Consider the following 26843-nt stretch of genomic DNA (forward strand, 5'->3'; position numbering starts at 1 on the left):
TCCCTATTAACGCTGGTACAGCTGGTCTCTTTACTGGACTGTAACCTCTTGCCTTCTGAGTCTCTTTCTTTTCTGTCATAAATTCAAATGCCTACTGCTCCGCTCCAAATTCATTCTCCTCTGCTCTAATAAATTTCCTCTTATATTTTTGTCTTATTGTCTTCCTCCAAATTTACACCTTTGACTCAAGAACGCCAGTGCTTCTAAAAAATATTACATTACTCCTGGAGAAAGAAGCTCAGGCAATTTCTTTCTGAAAGTAGGTTTCATTGCTAAATTTTCTGTATGAACAAACATTTCTTTAACTGCTTCATCTCTAAATTGTACATGAAACAATAAGGATTTTGACCTTTCAGGATTATGTTTCCTTACAGAACAAGCTACTTAAAAATAATACCTGATTCATATATTCATTTATTTGTTCATTAATTCACTCAATATCATATAAAAGACATCATAACAGATGAAAAGGTATATAAAATGTGTTCTGTCCTTAAGGAGCTTCCAATCCAGATAAATATATAGAATCAAAGGCAGTATGAAAGAAAGACTATATGGGCATATATTATATGGTATAAATATTTATAATACAGAGTTGTGTTGTCCACTCCTGACAAAAAATAATTAGTAAAAAAGTACAATCAACAATGTGTATTTCAGTCTTTCTGCAGTTCAAAATGATCAGTTCTCTTGAACTATATATTCCCTATTAATGAAATCTCTTATTTTATTTTAGTATGATAAATAAAGCATAACTTGCCCGGCTTTTTCAGACTTCACTGTTCTGAATTTGGAAATCAAAGCCTGGTTCTGATTCTCATTCTCAAAGCACTAACTTTACAAAGAAGCAAGTTCTTTGTAGAAAGTCAAGCTATTGACTTTGTAGAAAGTCAAGCTATTGAAAAAATAAACGTTTAGTACAGGGTAAGTTCTAGTAGTAAGTTTCTCTACCAAGTCATTCACTATTACCCTGATTTCTACTTACTGCCTTAATTGTATATGTTTCTCACTTTCCTAGTTCAAAAGATGATGCTTAAATATAAAGAACTGAAAAAGAGGGCCTGGAAACATAGCACCATAAAAGGCTTGTCTATCATCATGGTGTAAATGTTGAGGAGAAGGTTAAAATTGAAGTGAGCAATTGTGTATTTCAAAGTGCTTTGGTTCATTAAACAATCATTTTTTATTTTAAAGCCATCATATCAGTTATTTGCAATGCTACTACATAAACTCTCAGATCTATTGTACTCAAAAATGTTTTATTATGTTATTTTATTTCTTCCCCCAAAAGATAAATACACCTTCAAATTTAAAATGGAAAAGTTTTGGGAAATGCGTACTCAATATACAGAAATTCACTTTAGCAAAAATATCAAGACTCACACCACATTTAAAGTGCCCCTATATTTCATAGCGATCCTCTGGAAAACACATTTTTAGCTTCTAATGAGAGTATCTGGTCTTATTCTTGTTGCTCCGAGTATTCAGAAAAAAGAAACATGATATCAAGAATCTACTAAAGCAAAATCATTGTATAACAAAATACCATAAATATTAAGAGTCACACAATAAATTTTCCAACAATTCCTAACTGGTAAACCCTTAGAGAGCCAGACACCCAGTGCTGGATATTCATCCTCTCTCCACCCCAATCCAGTCTGTGCAACCAGACACTTACCACTCGCTTTGGCTTCTGAGTAAGAAGGGCCGTCCTCAAAGGTGAAGATCTGGGACACGCTCTGGCCCAGGTAAGAGGGAGGCGGGTAGTAAGAATGCATCCTGTACTGGGAACTCATTGCATGGCGATTCTCCACAGTTTTCATTTGCTTAAGAAAAAAGAAAGAATATATTGAAACCAAGGTTGCATTTTACAATCATTACAAGAATTACCTAATTCTTTAAATGAAGGGAATAGCCTATTAAGTTGGAAGTATCCTCAACCATGAATACGCCTTCCAGTGTACTGACCCTGAAAACACTAGAACTGTGCATCACGGGTTGCCTTTTCAAGCTTGGGGTCCCTGATAAGGCACCCTTAAAATTCCATCTGGTCATGTGATGCTTGATTCACAAGTACTAAAGAGAAAAGGGCAGGAAAGACGAGAGAGTGCAGTTTAGGAGCCAACACAATCCACTGTAACACTGACTAGCTTGTTTGAGGAACAGCAAGTTATTTAACTTCACATTTCTTCCTGTTTAAAACTGGCATCTTGCATTAGTTATAACCTTTATCGTGTTCATATAGAGAATATTTTTTAAAAAACGACATGTGAATACCATATTAGAATAAGCTGTTGTCATTAGCATGATGCTGTGCTGGATTTTGTCACTCAGAATCCATTCCCACACCCCTTCTATGCTTTTCCTTGTAACAAGGGACGAAAATCTGGTATCTCTGCTTCCCAGACTCCTGTCACCAGGGTTCTGGAGGTGATCTGAATTCTGCTAATAGGACATGGACTGAGAGCTGGAAGACAAAGGGAAGGCAGAAGGAAGCACACACTGTCCCTTGAGCAGCAGTGAGCAGCTGACATGCAGCAGTCATGCATTTTTTCTGACAATCAGACCTTTGGGACCATAGGGCAGCTTTTATGTAAGGAGCAGTTCACATAGCTTCTAGATCTCTCATTCAAAGCTAAAGAGATAGGGCCTGCAGGCTTAGAAGGGGACTCCATTTCCATTTTCCTAGCCACTTCCACGAACACTTAGAATTGTTGTTTCTTGCACAGACCCTGGTACAAACACTGAACATAAAACACATTACACCTTTACAGAAAATAAAACATCTAGACTTTATTTATACTGCTTTTAAAATATTAAATTTAGATGGTATTAACTTTACCCAAAAAAGCCAATCAAAACGAATGTTTAGGATACACCAATTCTGTTCAAGAATTAAGGAATAATTTCGAAATCACATTTTTCAATCAAACTTCTAGAAAGCCATTTACCTGATAAAGAAAATAATACTAACTTGACAGAGCATGGCAGGGTAAAATTAGATACTGGACTTCCTCAAGATTGTCTATGAACATCCAAATTTTGGACAATTTCCCAAATAATATAGGCAGAAATGTACTTTGAATATTATGCCACTGTTTGGTAGAGAAGCGCATTCCTTGATTTGTATGTGCTAATTTGAGATGTTCAATTGGTTCATTTTTGACCCTCCCAACCATTCCCCAGTGCAAATATATGCTCTGATGAATGAATGATTTCTTCTTGCAGAAGCAAGGAAGACTCCATTCCACTTTATTATTACCTTTCAAGTAAACTTTATCTGGCAAGTTCTCTTTAGCCTTTCTAGTTTATTTTTCTGAAGCATATGAAATAGTATCTCTTCTAGCTCAATCACCCAATTTTCATTTTCTACCATCATATAAATCTTTACTAAATAAGAAGGCAAGCAAGTTATGCTTGGAAACAGCCAAAGGGGAAAAATTGGCTGCCTTAATGAGTGAGCCCAAGTCAGGAGAGCCATTAAGGAGCTGTGAAATCATTAAAGAGGGATCAACGATGTTTTTACTGCACAGACCCAGTTATCAATCAGATCTGTGCTTCCCAGTGCAGTGCTCTCTTAATATGTACATGAACAGCCTGGAGATCCTGTTAAAAAGTGGATTCTGATTCAGCCTGTCTGGGGTGGGGGCCTCAGAGTGTGACACACTTCCAGGAGATGCTGATTCTGCTGGTTCAATAATCTCACTTTGGTAACAAGGGACTGGAATAAATAATCTTATCTCATACTTAGCGCCTTTAGGGGCCTATGCTCAAAGGAGGACCTTCTAAAAAACTCTTTTGACCAACTGTTAACAATGATCAATTTTCCACCTGAACTAAACATTGTTTTAAATTTTTTAAATTTAAAATTTTTCATTATTCTTTTCATACATGAGATCCCCCACAGCTAAAGGATTTTTTCAGAGGTCTGCCGCCATCTAGAATTGTTGCAGCAGTAATAAACTCAAAGACTTTGCGTGAAAAAGCCATATCTGCCTCTACAGCTTTCCCTCAAGTCAATTACATAGTCTAAGTAATGAATACCGAATAAATAGACAAGTGCTGGCAAAGCGTCGTAACATAAATAGTGGAGACTCCCCACTCTGGGTGCTGAGTTGGTCATACCTCCTCCTGGTGTGACAGTATCTTCAAGGAAAATGCTTTTCAATTTTCCCTGTATACAAGAAAACTGACAGGATTTGAGCCTACAGGTTCTGCAAAATGCTGGATTTTCCCCCTCTTATTATGAATTTTGTATAAAGCCCCTTTTTGAAAATATTTGAAAAATATTCACTGTGAGTCTACAACAGGGGTCAGCAAACTTTTTTGGTAAATGGCTAAACAGTAAATATTTTTATGATTTGTAAGCCACAGGATCTCTAGACAATTGGTAAATAAATGGGTATGGCTGTATTCCAATACAGCTTTACTGGAATAAGGAGCGGTGGAGACCCAGCACTGATGCCTGGGCTCCACCACTTCCAGGTTAATTCTAATCATAACCAAGACAGAGAACCAGTGTTCTAGAGTTACCTATACATTTCCCACACCCCAACATACCCAGTATTAACTAAAAAATGCAAAAGGTTAACTCTGACAAATCAACTGGCCAACTGCTGCCAATCCCATTGTGTATATCATTTGAAAAGAACTGTACAATTCTTTTCTTTTCCTTTTAACTAAAGCTTACTGGAAAATAAACAAAATATCAAATCCGTGCATGTTTATTTTCCCCCTTAATTCCTTTTCTGCTTTTAGAAAGCATCAGATAACAGGATTATTTGGAAATAGAAATCGAGTTATCTGAACTCAAACATTCAATTTCTCCAATGAATCCCCAAGACCACTGAGCTATAAAAGACTTCCAGCAAAAGAAGAAAATGATACGAAGGGTCAAACTCCATCCGAGGTTATTAAGATGTGAACTTACTGAGGCCATCAATCACTGGAGCTACTTCCAACTGGAAGAATTATCAAGAAATAACTATCCATGTGACAACTTGGATATAAGAACAGTTCTATGTGTTTCTAAGTGCATGTATAAACCTCTGAAGCATAAAACTGAATCATGATTCACCCGCAAAGCCCAGAAAAAAGAGGTGTGGCTGAAAGCAATTTAAAACTCTAAATCACTTCTTGCTCCTAGCTTAAAAAAATCACAGTCCTGCTACTTTCGGGTTAGATGAAATGGGTAAATAAGGAAAGCTTCGAAATTTGTTGTCTTACTTTAAACCAGCATTACTCAACTGGGGGCACTTTGTCCCCCAAGAGACATTTGGCAAAGTCTGGAGACAATTGTCATAATAGTTGGGGGTTGAGGGACACTACTGGTATGTAGTGAGTGATGACCAGAGATGTTGCTAAACATCCTACAATGCATCGGACAGTCCCGACGAGAAAGAATTATCCAGGCCAACATTTCAACAGTGCCAAGGTTGAGAAGCTTACTTTAAAATAACCTAATGTTACCATCCCCTTGTGCTCAGCCCTTTACCTCCCACTAAAACAGCAAATTCAACTGAGGGGCAGAAGGTGCAAACAAATTAAAGGAACAGTTCAGTTCTACTGAAAGGGTGTAATTTTTTTCATTTATGCAATGCTGCCTGTTTCTTCTCAAGATTTTTTTATTCCCTTCAATTAAACAAACCAAGTAAAATCTAAAAACCCATATTCCAGTGAATTATAACTACTATTATTACTAACATGTGGTAGCCGGCAAGCAAGAGACATGTTTTGTATACTTATTACCCTCCCAAGTCTCCCAACCAGGATATGACCAATGGATGGGAGCTGGACTCCCAGAGAATGTGTGTGGTGTTAGTATTAACCCCAAAGGAAAATCTAAGAGCTTCAGGTTTTATTTTATTAAACTGTTGTGAACACACAACACAATAAATCTGAACCATCAGTTGGTTTCCTTTTTATATATCTCAGTCACCCTTTTTTACAGTAACAACAAAATCCCAACAAAATATAAAAATGTTAGACTCCACTTCCTTTTTAAAAAATTCCTAAATACTATTCATTGGCTGTCTGTTAAAGCTTCAGACAGGAAGAGAATCTGGTCACTGAACTGAACACTCGATCCAGGTAATGGCTGTGCCTCAGCTGTGCCAAGTAAAGCATGCCTCAGCTGCACAGAATTTGAATTGGCAGAGAAAGAGAATGGTCTTCCTGAGAAAAGTGATTATATAGGATAGAATTCCTAATTGCAAACTCTGATATTTAAACAAATAGTGTGAAGATTCCTCGGCATTGACATATTGCTTACAAACTTCTAAACTGCAAAAGTCATATTTGGGACAAACCTTTGGTTTTACAAACAGAAGCCTTTTAATAAAAAGGCAGGCTTCTTCTTCACATGATGTGGAACCCTAGGTCTCCTGGTTATGCTAAGAGTGAAGACTGGGGCTGACTTTTGTCTTCATTAAAGGATTTCTTTAGTTTTAACAAGTTCCTTTTCAAACCATCTGAATGGGATACCTTTTCCCATGCTCACCTGAGAGCTGTCCCAGCCCACAGACCTTACCTGCACAGGTGTTGTGCCCGAAAGGCAAGTGCCCATTCACCTCCTCAAATACACACCTCACTCATCCTCTGGGATGCCACATGTCACAGCTAGAAAGGATCACTTTTAATATATAGGCTAAAAATAATTGCTATTATGTGCACATTTCAGAGATTCTTGAGAGTAACAGGGTAAATGCTGAGTCATGTGACACAAGCGGATTCCCTACGGCTACAGTCAGCCCCTACTTTCCTCCCTGTCCATCTGGGCGTCAGTCTTCTCTCTCCTAACTTCATCAACTCCCTCCACTATGCTCATCTTGCATTCTCTTTGGTGACTGTATTATGAACTCCCTTCGACTCCCCTCCATAGGCTGTAAACCCTGTTTCCGAAAGCTTCAGAAAGCCTGTGACACAGCAAAAGTCAAATAACACTTGTGTGGGTAGGCTAATGTAAGGAAAGGGGCTCAGAGCAGATTTTTAGAAAATAAAGAACAATAATATGCACCACAGAAAAATAAGGAATTCATTCGGAAATACAAACTAACTGTTAGAACATAAAGCAAGCGTTCCCCACGCCCCAATTATCAGAAATGCTGGACAGGGCATGGAATAGGGACTGACATGACTCTTGTATAAACTCTAAGGGTTGGATACCCCATATAATATCAGGATTACATATGTATTTATTAGTGGTCCATTTTGCTTGTCCTTTTTTAAAAAAAAAAACATTTAAGATGTGACTATTTCTACATTTTAAAAAACCCAAATTAATTTTTTAACTTCTGTCATTCAATTGGTTGTTTTTACCATCTGTATTGGTGGTATTGGTAGATTAAAGTTTATTTTTCCAGACAGTGTTTTCCAAAATGCAGCACTGTGATCATTTAGTGGGCCCCAAAATAATTCAGCAGTTGTAAATCAGAATATTTTTTTAAAGAACAGTATGGAAATGAATGGAATGAAACCTAGTAAAATAAAATAGAACAGAAATATGAGAATCCATCGCATATAGTATGGGTATGGGCTGTTTTAATCGAATTTTCATTTTGTGTTTATGTGTCTATAAATATATACTGGATCGCAATATAAAACAATTCTTACTGTGTGTCTTGGTCTAAAATGTTTGAAAGACATTGATATATGTAAATCAAGTAAAAGGAAGCAAGGACTTTAAAAATATGTACATAGTAAAAAAAAAAAAAGACATGTTAAAAATGATTCCTTTTCCTGGAAGCTGAAAGGGTTTCCATGCATTTCAAAGGATTCACAAAAGAAGGGTGGCCTCTCTGAAGACAGTCTCTAACTGAGACTATCTGTAAAGAATTTCTTAAAATAATAAAATTCGCTAAAAGTTTATTCACCTGAGGGACACTTAAGATATCCCAATATCTTCCTCATTATCACAAATCTATACAAGATTTGCTAGTTTCTGGGTCAGAAACTTACATTTGTCTAATTCACAAATCTAAAACACAAACTCTACCTTCCCAACTAAAGTCATGCAGAGCCAGGCAGAAATGCAAGCCTTGTTTGCATAAAAGCCAACAGGAAACACGGCTTCAGTAAAAGAGCCTGTGGAAAATGGCATGAAAAAAATGATGTTATTTGTTCAATAACTATCAAGATATAGGATTCTCTAGTCTAGCACATCAAGTCTCTGAAAGCATTATACAACACCTCTTAAGATAGATGGAGGGGGCTTGTAACAGTGACATTCTTAACATAACTGCTGAGAGAATATTGGTCATTGACTACAGGACTAATAGAATTTAGAGGAAGAAAATGAGCATTTATTGAGAGATACTATAGAGACTTGTCAGCTCGCAGAGTCCTCATAATGTAATCACCATTAACATAGGAAGAAGCTGCTCAGAGAGATCAGATAATTTGGCTGCTCACAAGAGGATTAGACAGAGAGAAGGCAGAATTCAAAACAAGTGAACCCCAGAAGTGAACCCCAAGCCACCTGGTTTTAAATTAAGATATCTGCTTGTTATAAAGACCTACTAACTGTCTTTGGCTTTCAACAACTCCTCATGTTTTCACTGCTTTGAGATAAAATAAGATTTTTTTTTTTCCGATAGTCTGAAAATGAGAAGAAAAGAAGCCTGTAACCGCACATTTGGGAACTTTGATTTTAGGACCAGAAGTATCAGAGGCATCCATATCTGTTCCCATTTTGATGGACAAACTTAATTAACCTTTGCTACTCTGTTCCAACCTACTGTTTTAGACAAAACTAGTGACCCACAAACAATATGTTACCATCAGAATCTTAATGGCTGCGACACCAAGAGATATAGCCCTATCAGCAGTATCGGGAAATAAGCCACTTGGATTAGCTGCTCTAAGAAATATGGATTATATTCATGTCACACATGAGCTGTCAGAAACATTAGGATACTTTTAGCATAAATCAGCAGTGTGAAGGGTATCTTATGAGTACTGAGCATGATAGACTGCCTGGAGGGCAAGGTGAGATTGTCTGCGGCCACCTTCTAAGTGTAAGCACACATACACATTAACATTACTTTATCCTGAACTGGTATGAAAAATCCAAATGCAAGCTGGTGACTGCTGATGAGCACATCCAACTCAAGGACAGCTAGTGGCATCGGAAGGCACTTCTCACTCCAAAACTGTGATGGACAGAGTCCACCTCTAAGTCCACAATACAAGAAGGACCAAAAATCGTTTCCCTAATTACAGAGATGTGAGTGTGTGTGTGCGTGTGTGTGCATGCATATTTGTGTGTGTGTGTGTATGTGTGTCTGGGAAGGCACACAACCAAGATTAAGAGCTATATGCTTAGTAACTTAAATTTGGGTAATACTATCAAGATACAGGACTCTAACATGTCAAGTCTCTGAAAATATTTTTTTCATATCTTAAAAAATGTTATGATATATCATAAGATATAAAAAATGCATAGTACCTCTCAAGGCTTCATGCAAAGAAAACCAAGAAACATCTTAAGTAAAGAGATAACAATCTCTGACCAGGCTGTGTTTAAGGGTTAAGTGAAATGTTAGATAAGAAGTGCCTAGCACCATAAAGCTGTTCAACAACTGTCCCATCTCCCCTCCCCCTTCCCCTCAGAGGCCCCCCTCTGTGGGAGCATCAGTGAGAGGGTGCTAGTCACACTTGAGGGCCCCGCTTCTGGGTCTGCTACCAGATAACTCTGAGCCCTTTCAAAGGTACGACAGGGATGGTAACAAAGAGGGAGACAGAAAGACCTGCCCATTAAACACTTGAAATATTTCAAGTACATAAACATTCTGTTTGATATTTAAAAGAAAAATTCATTCTTTAAATATTTTATGCTTTTCAAATTTTAAAAAGTTGAAAAAACAACTTAAGATCCTCTATTGCCACTATCACACACAGAGGTAGGGAGTGAAAGGGAGAGAGAGAACGTTCCATCACATTTTTTGGTTTTTTTGCTTACTCAGACATGGAATTATTATTACCTGCCTTCCTTATCTCACTAGTAGCTGATAAAAATTTGGAAATGCCAAAAAGAATGTCTGTAAATAGGAATGTGATTTAAAAAAATGAAATGAGGAAGTAATCTTCTTTCCCCTCTTTTTCAATCTTTTTATGAATCCCCCCATCAGGAGGTTGTGCATCTCCAGGGTGATGCCCATAGGGTCATGGTACACCAAGGAGGGGGCACCGAGAGCAATGTGTCTTGGGTACAGGCAATAAGGGCGGGGCACTCTGTAAAGAATTTCTTAAAATAATAAAATTCACTAAAAGTCGATCGGCTTTTGATTATTCCCATGCAGTGACATGACAATTCTAAACAACAGTGGTGATTAAATATTCGTCCTTGCTCCACCTCACCCCGCCCCTCAGCACACCACAGCACAGGGCCCACTCTTCCACAAGGCATCACAGCTCTCCCCAGGAGACCTACAGGCTCTGGTTACAATAGCAACTGCACACTTCAGAGTTTCCTTTGACTCCTTCTCATCCGCTCCACTGTGAACTGGTACTTCTAGCTCAGAGCCAGGCAGGGAGTTGGCACTTGATAAATGAAGGATCAATGGATGCATGAAGGAGTTTTTATACATGCTCTGTAATATGGTAGAGATTTTTCATAACTCTATGCTTTTTATTTTTCTACTATTGTATTCCTAACATAGTTTAAAAAAAAAAAAGAGCAAATCAGTTTTTGTTACACATTGCCTTGATTTTGGTCTTTATTCACCTGAGGGACACTTAATAAGCCACAGAAATATGGACTCCCAAGAAATTTAATAATCACTCATCCACATACTTAAACATTCTGATAAGCAACTAATTTTATATCATATTCACATCTACTTAACAGGAAAAAAAGTAAGCTCAACAGGAAAACAGATAAGATTTTGGCCACTAGCCCAACCAAATTGAATCTGAAAGCTTTCGAAAACTGTGACCTAATTATCTAATTTTCAAGCAGATTAGAATCCCCAAATGACTGTATTATTTACTAACCTGATGCTATTGAAAAATCTCACAACACACTGATAATATATTTCTTTCTGCCTCCAACCACATTGTGGAGCAGTTCCTCGAGTACACCAGCCTTTTCTAGGGTTTTCCCCTCAGTCCAGATCAAACTGAACTCCTGTGAGAATGGAAACAAACCTGTGGGATAACCCAGGATTTACCCAAGTTTCCCTGAGATTCCTAAGAATAGACAGAATAAATGTGAACTGCTAGACACAAACCCAGTAAAAAAAGGAACGAGATGACACCGGCATCAACTACTGGTCCCTAAACTGAATAATGCTTGAAGAACATTAATTAGAACTATTTTTAGGGAGAAGAAAAAAATGTCAGTATCAACATTTTGCTATGAAATGACTAACTAGAAACCCCCAAATAAGCAATTATAAAATTATTAGAATTACAAGAGTTCACAAAAGTGGCCAGATACAAAATACACCACTTCATAGCAATACAACTTGTAATCCTTTCAGTCATCAATAGAAATTTATGTCTCTATAATTCCTCTTTAAGAAACCAAATTATGGTTTTGAGCCCTAATACCCTAAGTCAAATACCATATCTATTCTAATTACTCTTTCCTAAAGAAAAAAATTGCTTTAAATGTTTTAAACTGAATGTGTTCTTATAAACCCTTCTGTGCCTGCTTGCAATCTTTGTCCATTTTTCTTTCCAGAGGAAAATACCAATCAGTGTCCGTCTAGCAACAGATAGTAACCAATGAAAAGGGAAGCCAGGGCCAGTTTAACCTGACGATGACATGGGCAATGGGATGGGGTGGGCAGCCTAGTGGATACCAAGGTTACTTATAGAGAGGGTGCCTGACCAAGAGTACGAAGGCCTAAGTTTGGAGCTTGGCTCTCCGTTACAGTTGTAATTCCTCAAGCAAGTCACTTAAACTTTCTCAGTCCAGACCCACCCAGGTGAACAAATGCACATTTAAGGTGAACAAAGGCACATTATCCCAGGGACCTGACAGTGTGGCCTGGTAGCCTGAGAAAAGCAAAAACATTTATCTGAAATCTCCTACTTCATCTTAAAAATTGAAATTAATTTTACATTCTGCTTTCTCCCTGACATATCATTTTTTTAAATTTGAGACTATTTTAAAATGAATTGTTTTTAAATTGTATAGATCATTCATTATAATCGTTTCCTTGGGAATGGTTTCAACCTTAAATTCATATCTCCTCCCCTCCATTGCCTCTCACTGCTGGACCCTCATGTGAAGCTACCAGGGCACAGAAGTGGAGGGGCTGTGGCTGCTCCCACAAAGCACATGCTCATGAAGTCGCTTCTCAGCATTTTTTTAGCTAACAGTTTGTTCTGATGCTGAGCCATGCTAATAAAAGGAGGCAGTATGAAAACAAGCCCCCTGTCAACGGCTGTTCGTTATAGGTTCAAGAACATCAGCCAACATGCAGTCAAAAGGCTTTCTTAAGTGCCCTGCCTGGCCCTCAGCCTGCCAAAGATGGAGGACCATCCCAGAAATGTTCACGGGGGACACCTTTCTCGGTGCTCTAAGGTGAAGGCACCAGAATCTGGTTTCCTTCTCACCTCTACGTCAGTTTCAAACCCAAGTCTACTTAGACTGACCCCAGCTTCCCTTCTAGTTTTCCAGGTGACAGGAGCAGCTTCCCTTGAACACCTCTTTTTCAGTTTTGTCTGTTTGGTTCAGTAGTAGATCCCTAGCACACAGCAGGACCTCCATGTTTAATGTTTTAAATGTATTAAACCTCCATGTTTAATACATGAATGCATTCCAGTGAGGTATGTAATCATAAATGAATAAGTAAATCATGAGACACTTCAGACTGAGCCCAAAATAACCACTCAAGGAATAAAGTCACCTATATTGTCATTTGTCCACATTCTAACTGTGGCAGGAATGTGACTCTACACATCTGGTGGCACAAGCCTCCGAAAAGCAATCAAGAGGGCACCTGCCACAGGGGCTGAAAGGAGACCCCAGGTATAGCTCTGAGTCCTCCCATATTTATTTCTGTTCACTTGATATCTGCCTCTCCCTTGTCAACTTGGTACAACATGTTTATTTAAGAGATAATGTTGCCCTGGAGGAGTGCACAAGGCAATAAACAGCTTTTGCAGGCAATTAAATGCAGAACTGAAATTGAGCCGCTGGTCAGTGAAACCAACCATTCATCGTGAGTTTGTTCCAGTGTCACAAATGTTATTCCTGTTTCACAACAGGACAGGAATCTATGATTGGGCCACAAATCTCCACAGGCTGGAGACAGGCCTAGAGAGATTAAAGCAGCTCTCAGCATGCAGGGCATTAACACAAAAGAGCCTTAGGATTCTGGAGCACTGACCTGGTAGACTGCTCTATTTATATATTTGTATGTATATACAAATTATCCACACACACACATACATACAAATATATAGTTTTGCACTTAGTAGGTGCTCAGTAATTATTTGCAGCTCGCTTGATTTTATAGGGAGACTTATTACATGAAGTCTCACCTCTATAATTTCTTTTTGCAAATAATTCGAGATACCCTCACTACTAATTTCTAAGTCTAGCTTTAAAAAATTATGATCTCCACTAGAGTTGGTTTTTTGTAGGAATCGGAAAGGAGCTCTTTGTTGAAAAACATTCACACTGCTCCCGCAACATACACTGATACATAAAGCATCAAGGGAAGGAGGATAACATAAAATGGTGACTCATTCTGGTGAAGAGTTAGGAGGGAAGTAGGGTCTTAGCAACAGAGAGTCAAGAAGGTAGATAAAGGAGAAGCTGCCTAAGTTTCAGGCCTTTCCAGTCGAGTCAGTGTCAGACCAAGGGAAGATCCAGTCAGAAGAGACCAGCACAGTGGTCCCCAAACTTTTTGGTACCAGAAACTGGTGCTCCTAAGAGAATCTAATGCCTGATGATCTGAGGTGGAGCTGAGGTAGTGATGCTAGCGATGGGGAGCAGGTGCAAACACAGATGAAGCTTTGCTGGCTCACATGCCGCTCACCTCCTGCTGTGCAGCCTGGTTCCTAACAGGCTGTGAACTGTTATCGGTCCACAGCCCGGGGGTTGGGAGACCCTGGACTAGCAGGTGTGCTCTCCAGGTGCAGCTGCAGGACACCTTCCACAAAGGAGACACAAAAGCATGGCAACAAACAAGGGGGAGCCCCCACCTATCCCTCTCCTGGAAGCTTCCCCTAGCCTCCTAGTGGAAGGCATTGTCCAAAGAGCAGAGCCAGGCACCTTCCTGAAACAGCAGAAACAGCAAGCGCTGGGCAAGGCCTGCTCGCTGCTCCTTATACCTCCGCTGTAACAACTCTGATTAAAAGATGAGCCATCCAGTTCCTATCCCTTAAACACTGATTGTAATTATTACCTGTAGATGGTCACTGTTTAATTAATACTTCTTTATAAAGTATGCATCTTAATAAACATATTTGTACCATTATAATCTTTGTCTATGCTTTCAGTTTTATATTTCCTACTTGGATCAAATTCTTGCCTAACCCTGATAAAAATTATTCCATATACATTCATACTTGGTCTACGTTTACATGCCATAGTCCTTTAATAACAACTAAAATGTGCCTTATGTATTCCCTACCTTGTTACAAACGGGATCTGAGGAAGCTAAATGAAATACATATGAACAAGAGGCTGAACATTAAATAGATTTTGAAAAGAGCAAGGCCAAGTGAAAACAATGATTCATGAAATGAATTCACTACCACTGACATTGACACAACACTTCTCGCTATACACAGAAACTTCCACACACAGTAATCATCTTCTTTAGTTATTATACTGCCTTATGTTTCATGCAAAAATCCTATGAAATTACTACTATGCTCACTTTTCAGACAAAAAAACTGAGATTCAGAGTTAAGTATTTTGCTCAAGGCTACACAGTTAATTCGCAAGTTAGAATTGAACATGGATCTTCAAGTGCCAGACTCCATGTTCCTCAAAGCGCACTATATTGTTCCCCTGACTAAAGTGGCCTGGTTTATAGTCCAGGCTCTTCCATCAGCTAGCTGTGGATGCTGAACAAATCCCTCCAGCTCTGGACCTCAGTTTTCTCTGCAGCAGGAAGGGGGAGTGGTGTGAACTAGAACTCTGTAAGAGCCATTTCAGTTCTGATCACTGGACTGTCATTTTACAAACTGATGGCTAATGACTATGTTGGCTGTCGTATTTTTCATGTAAGAGTTTATTTCCCAGAAAACTAATTTTTGTGGGCATGACTACAAGGTTGTAAGTTTGTGCTTACATTTGGTTACAAGATTAATTCACAGACTCATAAAATGTCAGACTTAGAAGGGGTGGAGACACTATATGGTAAAGCCCTCTCATCTCCATTGTTAGAATCATTTTTTATGTTATACACACATTGCAAGTATGCCTAGATATGTTTTTCGGATAATTACATTCATAGAAAATTTGCATGCAATTCAAAAAGCAACTTCCAAATATCAAGGAATCCAGCATATTTTAAACACTAATGGCCAAGATGGCATATTTCTGGAAAGCACTGGAAGCTCCATTCTCAGTCATCTGAAATAACCATACATTAGTACTGTTCTAGAAGTTTGTGCTTATTTCCAAGTTCCACAAGTGAAGAAAGAAAATCAGCAATGTTGAAGATCCCTAGTGAAAAGCAAAGGACTTAGGTAGGAATTCCAAGCCCTAAAGAATTAAAGAGGGCCTCAGTATTCGTGCTTAACTGATGGCCGTTACCACAGCTCTGAGTTTGTTGCAGACCAAGTATAACTGGACAGTGCTGAGAAACACACTCTGGGGCCAGAAAGATATAGATTCAAACTCCAGCTCTCCTGTTTGGTGGCTGTGTGACCATGGATAAGTCGGCCCTCTGAGTGCAATGTCTTCACCTGGAAAAAGAAGACAATACCATCTGCCCCCTAGACATGCCGGGAAGATTCACTGCTCAACAAATGATAACTACCACTACTGGTGTTATTATTTACTAAGAAGAATAGGCACCAACCACGGTAGCAGAGAAAGACCTATTTCTGCAAAGTAATTTGTTATATGAGAATATATTATCAACGGTGACTGGCTAGGAAATAGAAGGCCTTAAGCCCAGTCCTCCAGGAAAACGAACTCATAGGTTAAATAATGCCTCAGCATCTCTACTGGGCCTCAGAGCAGTGACACCTCTCTCCAGTCTAGAAAGTGGTGGTTCTAGAGAAGGCATGAACAGCATCAACACTACATAACCCCCACAGGACAAAGAAAGTCTGGGCAAGCCTCTTCCTCCCACCTTTGCAAGCTGGGGGTATAAGAACCTGCCCTCAGGGGAATCTTTCCTTGCACACAGTGGCTGAGGCAGCCCTCTAAGACCAGGCAACATTGCTTCCAGGCTTTAAGGATAAAGTAGGAAAGGTCTGTGAACCTGCTGGCCTATGAGAAAGAATAAGAAAGAAAAATCTTAAGCGTTTTCTTAGGGAAAGACAGCCCGTCTCCTCTTGGCTATCCTATCAAGAGGGGACCTTGGTAAGGGACCTCCAAAGAAATCTAATACCTCTGCCATTCCCTTCCCAGGTCTTCCAGGTAGAGCAAGAATGAACTAGTGTGTCATGCACCATCTGCCATCTGCTATCATCTGCCATCTGAAAGATTTTGACAAAGTAGAATGGTAAATTTAGATTACTGACTCTGCTGTAAAGCTGTGAGCTGTCTTTCCCTAAGAAAACGCTTAAGATTTTTCTTTCTTATTCTTTCTCATAGGCCAGCAGGTTCACAGACCTTTCCTACTTTATCCTTAAAGCCTGGAAGCAGTCAGAGGAATCAGCAGGATGAGCTAGGTTTTTTAGAACCACAAAGTACTTTCTTCTCCTTTCAGAGATAAAGTCTCTACTAGAAATCAACCTAAAACCTGCCCCAAATCACAAAACTCAACCAGCACTCTGAAAGGCCTATAGGGGTCTAGCTTGAAGATCCATAGATCATCACATTTCCTTTACACTCATATTACCTTTCAATTCTAACACCAACATGCTTTAAACTCCCTTATGATTCTAAAAATAAAATGTATGGAAAACATGAAAATGCATAGCCCAGGGGATTAAAGCTCACATATTAATTAATATGCCAAAAAAGTCAGATCCCTAAAAGTAGTGAGAGAATCCAAGAAATGGGGTGACTTGAATATTAACAACATCTCCACACCTAAAAAATGCAAAATGGAACAGAATTGTTCAGAAAAAAATTCAGCTCACACTTTTAAAGAGCGGACATAAGAAGGTCAAAGATTCGGCCTAAACTCTCAAATACTTATGTTGCCTTGTGCTGCAATCAAAGCCCAGCTAAGAAAGCCTGAGTATGGTAAATGCATCCAAAACAAGAACAGTTCTTGCAGAATCAGAGCGGGGTTGGCAGTGTGTACACAAGCACTCATGTGTACACACTCCCACAAGATAGTAATCCTGCCTGTAAATGCTTTTAACTGAGGGAGAAGAACAGTTCTAGATAAACTCTCCTTCCCTGATAATGCAAAATGCTTTGTTTTACCTCAAATATTAAAAGCTCTTGATTGCACATTATTTTAAAAAGAGTATGAAAGACTGCCCTCCATTCCCAACTAAAAACACACTCATGTTAAAAATAAACTAAAAACAAACAAACGAACAAACAAAAAACAATGCACCCACATTGGACCAGCATGACAGTAACCAAATTTCTTTTCTTACCTTTCTTCCATGCAAACATACCAGACTTTAACATTTCTCCCTCACAGGGTGCAAAATTATCATGAAGATTACTGCCACCCAGAAGGCTATACCTGCATTTTCTAAGTAGGTACAAGGCCAGAGGAGGTGGGGTTTCATACAATACGCTACTTGTGATCTAACTTTAGCCAACCACATATGTATGCAGAAAGACTCTGAAAAATGAGAAAAGTGAAATTTGAAGAGAAAAACAAATGTATGCATATTTCTTTACAATTCCTTGCTACCTCTGGGGTTAAATGATGTTATAGGTAGAGTGAAAAATTCTTTACATATTTTATATAATGTGTACACACATGTGAGACAGCTGGGTGTGTGTATGTGTGTGTGTGGTTTTCACATATCCAGTTTACCCTCTGGGTAACATCTTACCTGCCACTGGTTTCCTGCCTGACCAGGCACATAAGGTGCTGGTAGGCTCCGAAGGCTGTTCTTCACAGGGGATCCCCCGAGAGGGCTTCCTACATCCCCAGAAGTGGAGTCAGTAGCCAAGGCCATGGAGTATTGCGGGTAGTTGTACAGATTGTTGTAGTAAGGGAACAGAGATGGCTGGTAAAAGCTGCTGTAGTAGGTGGAGTCTGAAACCAGGTCAGGTGTGTTCTCCACATGCCCTCTGCTGGTGACAGCAGGAATATCCTGGATGACCATACGTCCCTCTAAAAGAAAAAAAAAAGACAATATGGTATTAATCGGAGGATCCACAAAACTTTTTCCTTAAACCTTGGCAATGCATGGCCATCCTCTTCAAGATCTGCAGAGCCACAGAACAAGGCACCTGAACTTGCTGCTTCTCCTGCAGCCAAAATAAAGGACGTTTCCTGAAGCTGGCATAATTCTGGCGGCACAGATGACTGACTGACTTGATTATTTTTACTGAGAATACCAAACACATTCTAAGAGTCATTTTAATTATATAAAGCCTGACTAGTAACTTCTACCCAGAAATTCCTATCCTAATGTCAAGAAATTTGAGATCAAATCTAGTTAATTTGGCTGTCTGCAACATTCTTACAACAAAATTAATTGTACTTCATTTTAAATAAGATAATAAAGAGAATCTTAGGGCCTTAACTGCAGTAGCCACACACATATCAGAAAGTCAAAGCAAGAGGTTAAGAGTTTAAGCAAACATTGTTTCCTTCATTTCCTTCCACAGGCAGATACCTTATCCTTCTCAAGTAGAGACCAGGGACAGACAAACTTCTGTAAAAGGTCAGCTAGTAACTACTTTAAGTTGAGGAATATATAAATATATAGGTTGTTTTGTGTAGTTCTATTGCAATAAAACTTTATTCACAAGCACAGGCAGCAGGCAAAAGCAGCCCACAGATTATGATTTGCTAGCCCTGGGTCTACACTTTAAATTGTCAATTCCGACAAACAACTGAATGGACTCCTAAATCATCCCTCCAATGGATGCTTATTAAACAGTGTTCAGTTGGTCCAGGTGCTTGAAATGGCTGCAAGGTATCAGGATGCCCCTGCCCAACGGGAGTCTACAGGCTACGGGGTGGAAGACATGGGATTACAAATAACAACAAGGATTATCATATAAGAACACCCATAAGCTCTTACAGAATTCAAAGGCTGGAAAGATGACTTGCAGCCCAGAAAGGAATTATGAAGACCTTCATGAAAACTCTGCATCTGAGTCGCACTTTTAAAAGAGAAGCAGGAAAAAAGTAAAAAATGAGAAAAAGAGAGTACTGAGAAAAGGGCCACAAAGACAAAGAAATGGAAGCAGGAGAGTGGAAGGAGAATTTGGGAGTGATGGACAAGGCATCAGGTTGAAGAGCGGAGTGCAAAAAAGGAAAGAAAAGTCCAGTCTGAAAGGTGGGCTGGAGCAAGGTGAAGAAAAACCTCAGTCCAACGCTGTGGCCAGTTGTCAGGGTGTGACGAGAACCACTGAAGATTTCCGAGCAAGGAGCAGAGAAGGCAAAAGCTTTGCTTTGGGGTGATTTATCTGATGGCAATTTATAAGACAAGTGAAGGGAGGAGAGACCAGAGGCAGGGAGATCCACCAAGGAGATGCTGAAGTAGTCAGAGAGAGACCTAGAAGACTCAAATATAAGAGGAGTGGACCTGCACTAGGGACATGTAAGAGATGGAACTCAACAGAATTGGAAGATGAATGGGATGTCAGGAATTAAGATGCATGAGAAGGCAAAGAAACGTAAAGCAGATGTCAGGGTGAGCAGGAAGCTGAGGTGGAGTAGAAGAGAGGAAGGTGGTAAGTTCTACTTAATCATGATACCAGAGGGACACTTAGTGGGGGAGATGAATGAAGGTGAGAAACTTAACACTTGTACTCATGGGAGCTGAGGTTGGAAGCTGAGATTCAGGAGTCACCACGGGGAGATGCTGGCTACATCTGGGGAGAGCAGTAGGGAGTTGTTACAGAAGAACAAATTATGAGAGAAGAATCAAGGTTAAAGTCATGGAGAATTGAGGAAAAACAACATCACAGAGACCAAAGTCGACTTGGACTGCAGAGGGGGCAGGCTGTGGTGTCAACTGCTGCTAAAAGATTAATCAAAACTAGTCTGGAAAAGACCAACAGAAGGGTAGGTCTTCAGGGCCTTGTGGTTTTCGCACAGAAGGAACAGAAACCCTCAGGAGGGTGGGGAGCAAGTAAGCAATGAAGAGACAGAAGCAATGATCCTTCTGTCTCACCAGAATGTAAGATCCAGCAAGCTGACACCATGCCTGCTGGCTGACCCTTGCAGCCCTGTGCCTCGCACAGTGCTGAACACATGGTGGTAAATATCTGCAGAAAGGGAATCAACGAATAACAGTTTTTCAACCAGCCTGGCATCCAAGTAAATGTGAGGGGGAAAAAACAGAAGCTTCAGGGATTAATAAGATGTTATTTCATTTTTAAAACATAGAGAAGGGGTGGGCATATGTAGGCAGGGAGAAGAAGCTAATAGAAATTCCTAGGACAATCGATGCACAACCCAGAGCAAGTGCTCAGAAAGTGTCCACCGAATGAATGTGTGGAAGGAGAAAGTTAACAGGTAACAGCGGGGCATGACTAAAAGTACAAGGTTTGGGTGAGATCTATGACAAAATGTACTTTTACTGCATCATTTTAAAGTCAGCACTAACATCTCTTCTCAGAAAGGATACCAAATTCATCCACCTTAGGCTCCTGTCAATGCACTGTAATGTCCTTATCTTATTATATTTCTTTCTTTTCTTTTCTCCTCCCTTTTCCCAACTAATGAGATTAGAAATTCCAATTCCATTACTCTATGCCATGTCTGGAGAAGGTACATGCCACTCTATGCTCCTCAATTTCCCCACCGCTGCTACAGTAAGAGTATTTTAAACATCAATTTGGTGGCATAATAGGCGGTTTTCACTTATCTAATTCATGTTTTCAATGTTGTGTCTTTATTGTTTACCTGATTGTGAAAGCAATAAAAATTTTGCCAAAATGATAAATTATATGCATGTCTAGATCAGAAAAAGAATGAATGACATTCTTACCACCCAGTTATAAGCATTAGTGAGACACTATATACAATCTCATGGACACTTAGAAAGGCATTTTAGATGCCTCCCTCTGTCCCTCTTTAAATATTTCAGGCCTGAACAGGTAATTATGAGCTTGCACAGGGAGGCTGCAGTAATTGAGAAAAAAAATGAACCTCATGAAAATCACTGGCATGTCTAGTGTTTTTGAAATTTCCTTCAAACAACCAAGTAATATTGCTAACACCCATCACCCAGGGACCAGGGAACCCACTCAGCTCCCCTTTCAGACCCTCATTCAACTGCTGGGTGATCATGTGATACTCACTTCAGCCTCAGAAGAAGCATACAGCTCTCACCCAGACTGACAAAAAATAATATAAGCAGAATATGCAACTCTCTCCAATCTCTCCTACAGCAGAATTCCCAAAAGAGTAGCTATAGACATTTTCTTTGACAATGGATACTCTCAAAGCTGGTACATTAAGCCAGGTGTCACTAGTAACTGGGGATAAACCTGAAAGTCAAATTGCCAATTCATAAGCCACAAAATATATAAACTAACCATACAAATTTTGAAATATATATATGTATATCATCAAAAGTGGTTTTCCATGTACAAACTCTTAATCGGCTACTAATCACTTTCTAAATCACACACACAAAAAGTAAAAGTTGACAGCTGGTTCTATAAACCTGAGCTGAATGCACCGATATGTATCAGGCCCTTCGCTGCAACTGTGATTCCTCCTGCCCACCCCAAGCCTAATATTCACTGTGACAGAGATGTTTAAACTGCATGGCCAGTATGACTAAGTACAAAGACCACAGGTATTAACCCCTAGGTCCCCTGCCAAGAGGCAAAAGGAAGTATGAAGTTAGATGTTTTAAGTGTTATTATTGGTGTAGTCCTAATTTGTGCTTTAAGGATGAAGGATCAGGATTAGATTGAAGAACTAGGAAAGGAACTGGAGAAGTATGTAATCTGCATATATCTACAAAAATGACCAACGGCATTCATCAGCAAAGACGCTGTTTGCAGATTCCATCACTTTATATTCTAATGCTCTTATCTGTGGCTCTGTACATTTACTTTCCACAGTCCAGTTCATCAATAAGGCTTCCCAATCCCTCTGCTACTTTTTTTGCACTCACATATGCAGTGTGAAATATGATTCACTCCTTCATGAGAGATCGATACTCACACATGATAAATACCCTTATTGATCTAGCAGCGTTATATGCTGGTCTCTTGGGCCATGGTGTATTAATAGTAGTTAACCAGTAATTCATTTTAAGGTATGTGAAGGCTTTTTTTCCCCACTGTTCTCTAGTGTCAAGATTCCTGGAGTTGTTGCACTTTGAGTCATTTATGTTCACATATGGAGCCACACTCCCTTCTTAATGATAAAACCAACCCATTTCCTGTATGAAACATCACGTATGAAACCAAAACTTACAATTTGCAGCGCTAAGACTATTTGTGATTCACAATGATCTCAAGTAAATAGTTAATTTGTATATACCAGGTTTTGTCTTTTATTTGTGGTCCATACCATGCATGGCACCTGTCCTACTTAGCTTCTGGTTTAAAGAGTTACCAATCAGGCAAAATTGTTCACCACTAAATCTGAGATATCAAAATTATCTGCCATCAACTAATGTGTTGTGCTGAATACTGGGAGGATATAGAAAAAGTACAAACCATTTTCCCTCACTTTTTTTTTTTTAAGGAAAACTAAGGTCTTAAGACAAGACTGCCATTTGATGATGGCATGTCATGAAATCTAGAGGATGACAGTGGGGTGCGCCCTCATTGTCACAAGAAGGCTTAACTTACTCAGTTCTCTGCTTTTAGCATTATTCTCTGCATCAAATTAATCAGCTGCTGGCATTTCTTAGACTTAGGAAAAACAGAGAAATCCAGGGTGATGCTTTGGGACTCTTCCCCTCCAAGGGAGAGAACCAAGAGAGAGATACATGAGGAGAAAAGTTCCATGAGCTGACTGACATCCGTTCCTCTCAGCACTCATACACTTCCAAGGAAAGCTAGCCATCCCAACTGAGGAAATGGATTAGTTTTCTGAAATTGAAAACAAAGCTGGCACAGACAAAGGCCTGATAATTGAGGCAGCAGTGTGCCTACTACTCATGCCACTCACTGGTGACTGTGGTGATGAACAAAGAATATCATCACACCTGTCACCTTCCGCTGCCAAAGAATCAATTCATCTTCCATGCAATAAACTTAACTGAGCGTCTACTGTGTGCAAGGCAACTTGTCCAGTACCTTGGGGAACAGATAAAGAATGTAGGAAGGAAAAATTCTGAAACAGACACAGAGGAGAGACTGACCAAGGCTATGGGAAAACACAACTGTGTGGAAGGGAGGGTGAGATCAAGTCCAGCCTTCAAAGTACAAGTTCTGCTGATGTTGGCTCACTAACATCACTCCTGTACACAGGCATGGAATATGTTAGAGCCGCTTTCTCCTTTTTCTCAAGGAATTTTTAAAAATATAATTTGGTCTTGGAGGAATCTGTCAAGTTCCCTTTTCTCCTTAGGGTGAAGACTTTTCTTTAAAAAAAATAAAATCCTCAAGTTGGCCTTTAAAGCCAGGAGCAGGCTTGGTTCAAAGGTGTGGGAAATGTCTATGTGAGATGCAAAGGGATCTGGGAGGGAAGGGGAAGGAGGAAAGGGGGAAGCAGAGAGGAGGAAAGCTTGAGGTGGGGATGAGGGGGCAGATATTGAGAGATTGATTATTGACCGTAACCAGATCAAAGAAACCAAGCAGGAGATATGGGGAAAGATGGAGAAAATATAAGGGGTAGGGGGAGCAAATACAGGCCCAACATGATTAGAAACAGACTGCCCTGGGGCCATTGAAAATCCCAGTAAGGAATAAACACATCCATTGTATGCAGCAATTCCCAAAGTGCTGGGCCAATCCCTGCCCTCTAGGAGCTTGCCCGCTATTGATAAAGAGTTCACGAGAGAACTTTAAAGGATCAGAAACAGTTTTTCATAGAACAGACCAAAACAAAACAGAGTGAGTGAGAGAGAAAGGAATTCTAGATTAAGAAGAGGAGACACTTTTTGAGATGTTAGAACAGCCTGCAGAGCAGAGCAGGCAGAGCACAGGGTCCCTGGTAGGCTGAGAATGCGGGTGCTGCTGGCAGAGTAGTATAAAGTTTAGACTCTCCTCCAAGAAAACTAAACTGGATCTGAAAAGACACTTAAGTGCAGGCTCACTCTGTGGTCCCAAGGACTGGCTATGGCAGTCTGGCAACCCCTACACCTCATACACATCCATACCTACTGGCATTCTTATTCATGGGTTTCTGCTCCCCTTTCTCTGGCTCCTCTTGCTCTATGTGTGTTTCCCTCTCTCTCTTCCCCTCTGCATGAGCCTCAGAATTCCCCAGGGCCACCCAGGGAAACTGTTAGCCCTACAGTGGGAGTCAGATATGGACAAAATGCCTTTTCTATGACTTTACTAGAAAAAATCTCATGGCCATGAAAGAGGTTTTCTCTCTTTAGGCCAGTTCAGAATTTCCTATCATTGGCAAGATGCCAGAGATAGTTTGGGACTCTGTCAACATCTCCCAGCAGATTGAAGAAGGCAGTGCCATACAACAGGCCAGTGGCAAGGCTTGAGTCTGGGAGTGGATAAAAGAGAGGGAAGATGACGAACACATTTCTTCTCCATCAAGTACTTTATTCTAAAAGAGATCTTATGCTGAGAAAACTTTAAACTAGGAGCATATTTGACTATGTACGTATATTTAGGTCTCCACAGAACAGGTTTGCTCTGAACTGTATTTGGACTGCTTAAAATGTAGAGGCTTAATTTATCAGGGTCTTTCATTGGGTATCAAGGGTGCTGAACACAGGAAGTATCAGGGACGTATTTCAAAATATGCTCATGGACAGCCTCCTTTAGGTTTGGGAATTTAGATTCTGCTTCTATAACTTCCTTTTAAAAATAAGATCATAGATGTTTATTGTTGCTCCTGAAAGTCTAAAGCGGAACAAGCCCCTGTGTAAACGTGAAGGGATAAAAAACCTAATTGCATTACACTATATTGTTTCACACAGCCTTGGCTCAACTATTTCGTAATGAAGCATGCCAACATTTGGAAGGTGTGCACCATTCAGTAAACTTCATATTTTCTAAATGACCAGTGCATGAGATTATAAAACCATGAGTGGGTGAAAGGCGCAATCAACGGGCAGGATGGACCGATGGGTTTTACTATGGAGTACAAAACACTCGTTAGCACCGTTTCAGAATCACTATAACTAATTTTTAAGAAATTACTACTTATTGAGTTTTGGTCTAGTATCAAAGAATAGTTACAATGATCTGAAAAGGCTATCTGAATTCTTTTCTTCCTTTTCCAACTATTTATGTGAATTTTATCTATTTATCTATTTTTATCTATCCGAATTTTCTTCACGTATTTCAATCAAAACAACAGACTGAAGTAGAAGATATGGAAACCAAGCTGTGTCCTATTAAGCCAGACATAAAAGAGATCTGCAAAAATGTGAAACAATGCCATTCTCCTCATTCGTTTTTTGGACGAATAGTTTTTCATTAAAATGTTACTTATGTTAACAAGGAATGAATTTATTATTTTTAAGGAATTAATAAATATATTTTTAATTTCTCAATTTAGTTTCTGATTCAATAAATGTTGATAGCTAAAACTCACATAAACAAAAGCTTTTTGAGGTCCTGGATAATTTTTAAGAGTGTAAAGGGGTCCTCCAATTTCAAAGTTTGAGAACCTTGTTTTACAAGCTCTTCTCTTTCCAGAAGGACCGATTTCAGAGCAATTGGAGTCCAGAGTCTCATTCGTACTAGAGCTCTATGAGCTGATAGCAATCATCAATAAAGTCCCAACTGGGATGTCTGGCTTCATCCTTAAGCCTGGAACATTTCAGTGAAAAAGACACTGACCACTACACAGTATGCCAGGCAACAGAACCTCGGGTTGAGAAAGCTGGCTCCCAAGTCGAACTGCTTGATCAGATCTGAAATCTTCCACTCTGTGACCTTGGGGCCAGGTACTTAAGTCTTCCGTGTCCCAGTGTCTATATGTAACATGGGGATCATGCTGCTACTTATACCACTGAGGGCCAAGAAAGGCTATGACACATGCTCGGTAAATGCTGGATATTGTTATCACGATCACAACACAGTGGTAACATTCTATGCCATCGTCAAGAGTGCCACCGAATGCTTACCAAAAAAAAAGTTCTTGCTCCAAATGCTAATCTCCAGGGTACCACAGGAGGGCTAGGCTGCACCTGGTGTGGCTTCCCCAGTGCAGAAGTACTTGGAGAGGAGCAGAATCCTCCACTCCTGGCCTTCTCTGAGGTCAGACCATAGCCTTGAGTGCAGTCGGTGTGATATTACTCCCTAAAGTCATAATCAGGAAATGCGGGAACAATCTGTTTCTCCCACGAGGCAATCATGACAGGGCTATTTTAAATGTCAAACACAAACCTGGCGCCAGAAAAGCAAACAACCTCTTCACTGTGCACCTACCTTGAGCCCAGAACCATCTCTACTTAGTGAGACAAATACAGCCAGGTGGAGAAGAGCTGACCATTCCTTCCCT

The 26843-nt window shown here is 39.7% G+C and overlaps 1 protein-coding gene across 1 annotated transcript in view; it reads right to left on the minus strand.

Annotated features, from left to right (window-relative positions):
* Positions 1-26843, minus strand: part of DMRT1 (doublesex and mab-3 related transcription factor 1) — a 90383-nt gene that overhangs the window by 40777 nt on the left and 22763 nt on the right. The window contains exons 3-4 of the mRNA XM_039888126.1: positions 18109-18392; positions 1679-1826 (exon numbers count right to left, since the gene is read on the minus strand). Of these exons, the coding sequence (XP_039744060.1) occupies positions 1679-1826; positions 18109-18392 (432 nt within the window). The remainder of the gene's footprint in view (positions 1-1678; positions 1827-18108; positions 18393-26843) is intronic.

The sequence above is a fragment of the Pteropus medius genome, unplaced genomic scaffold (assembly GCF_902729225.1).
Source record: "Pteropus medius unplaced genomic scaffold, Ma_sr-lr_union100, whole genome shotgun sequence".
Lineage (NCBI taxonomy): Eukaryota > Metazoa > Chordata > Mammalia > Chiroptera > Pteropodidae > Pteropus > Pteropus medius.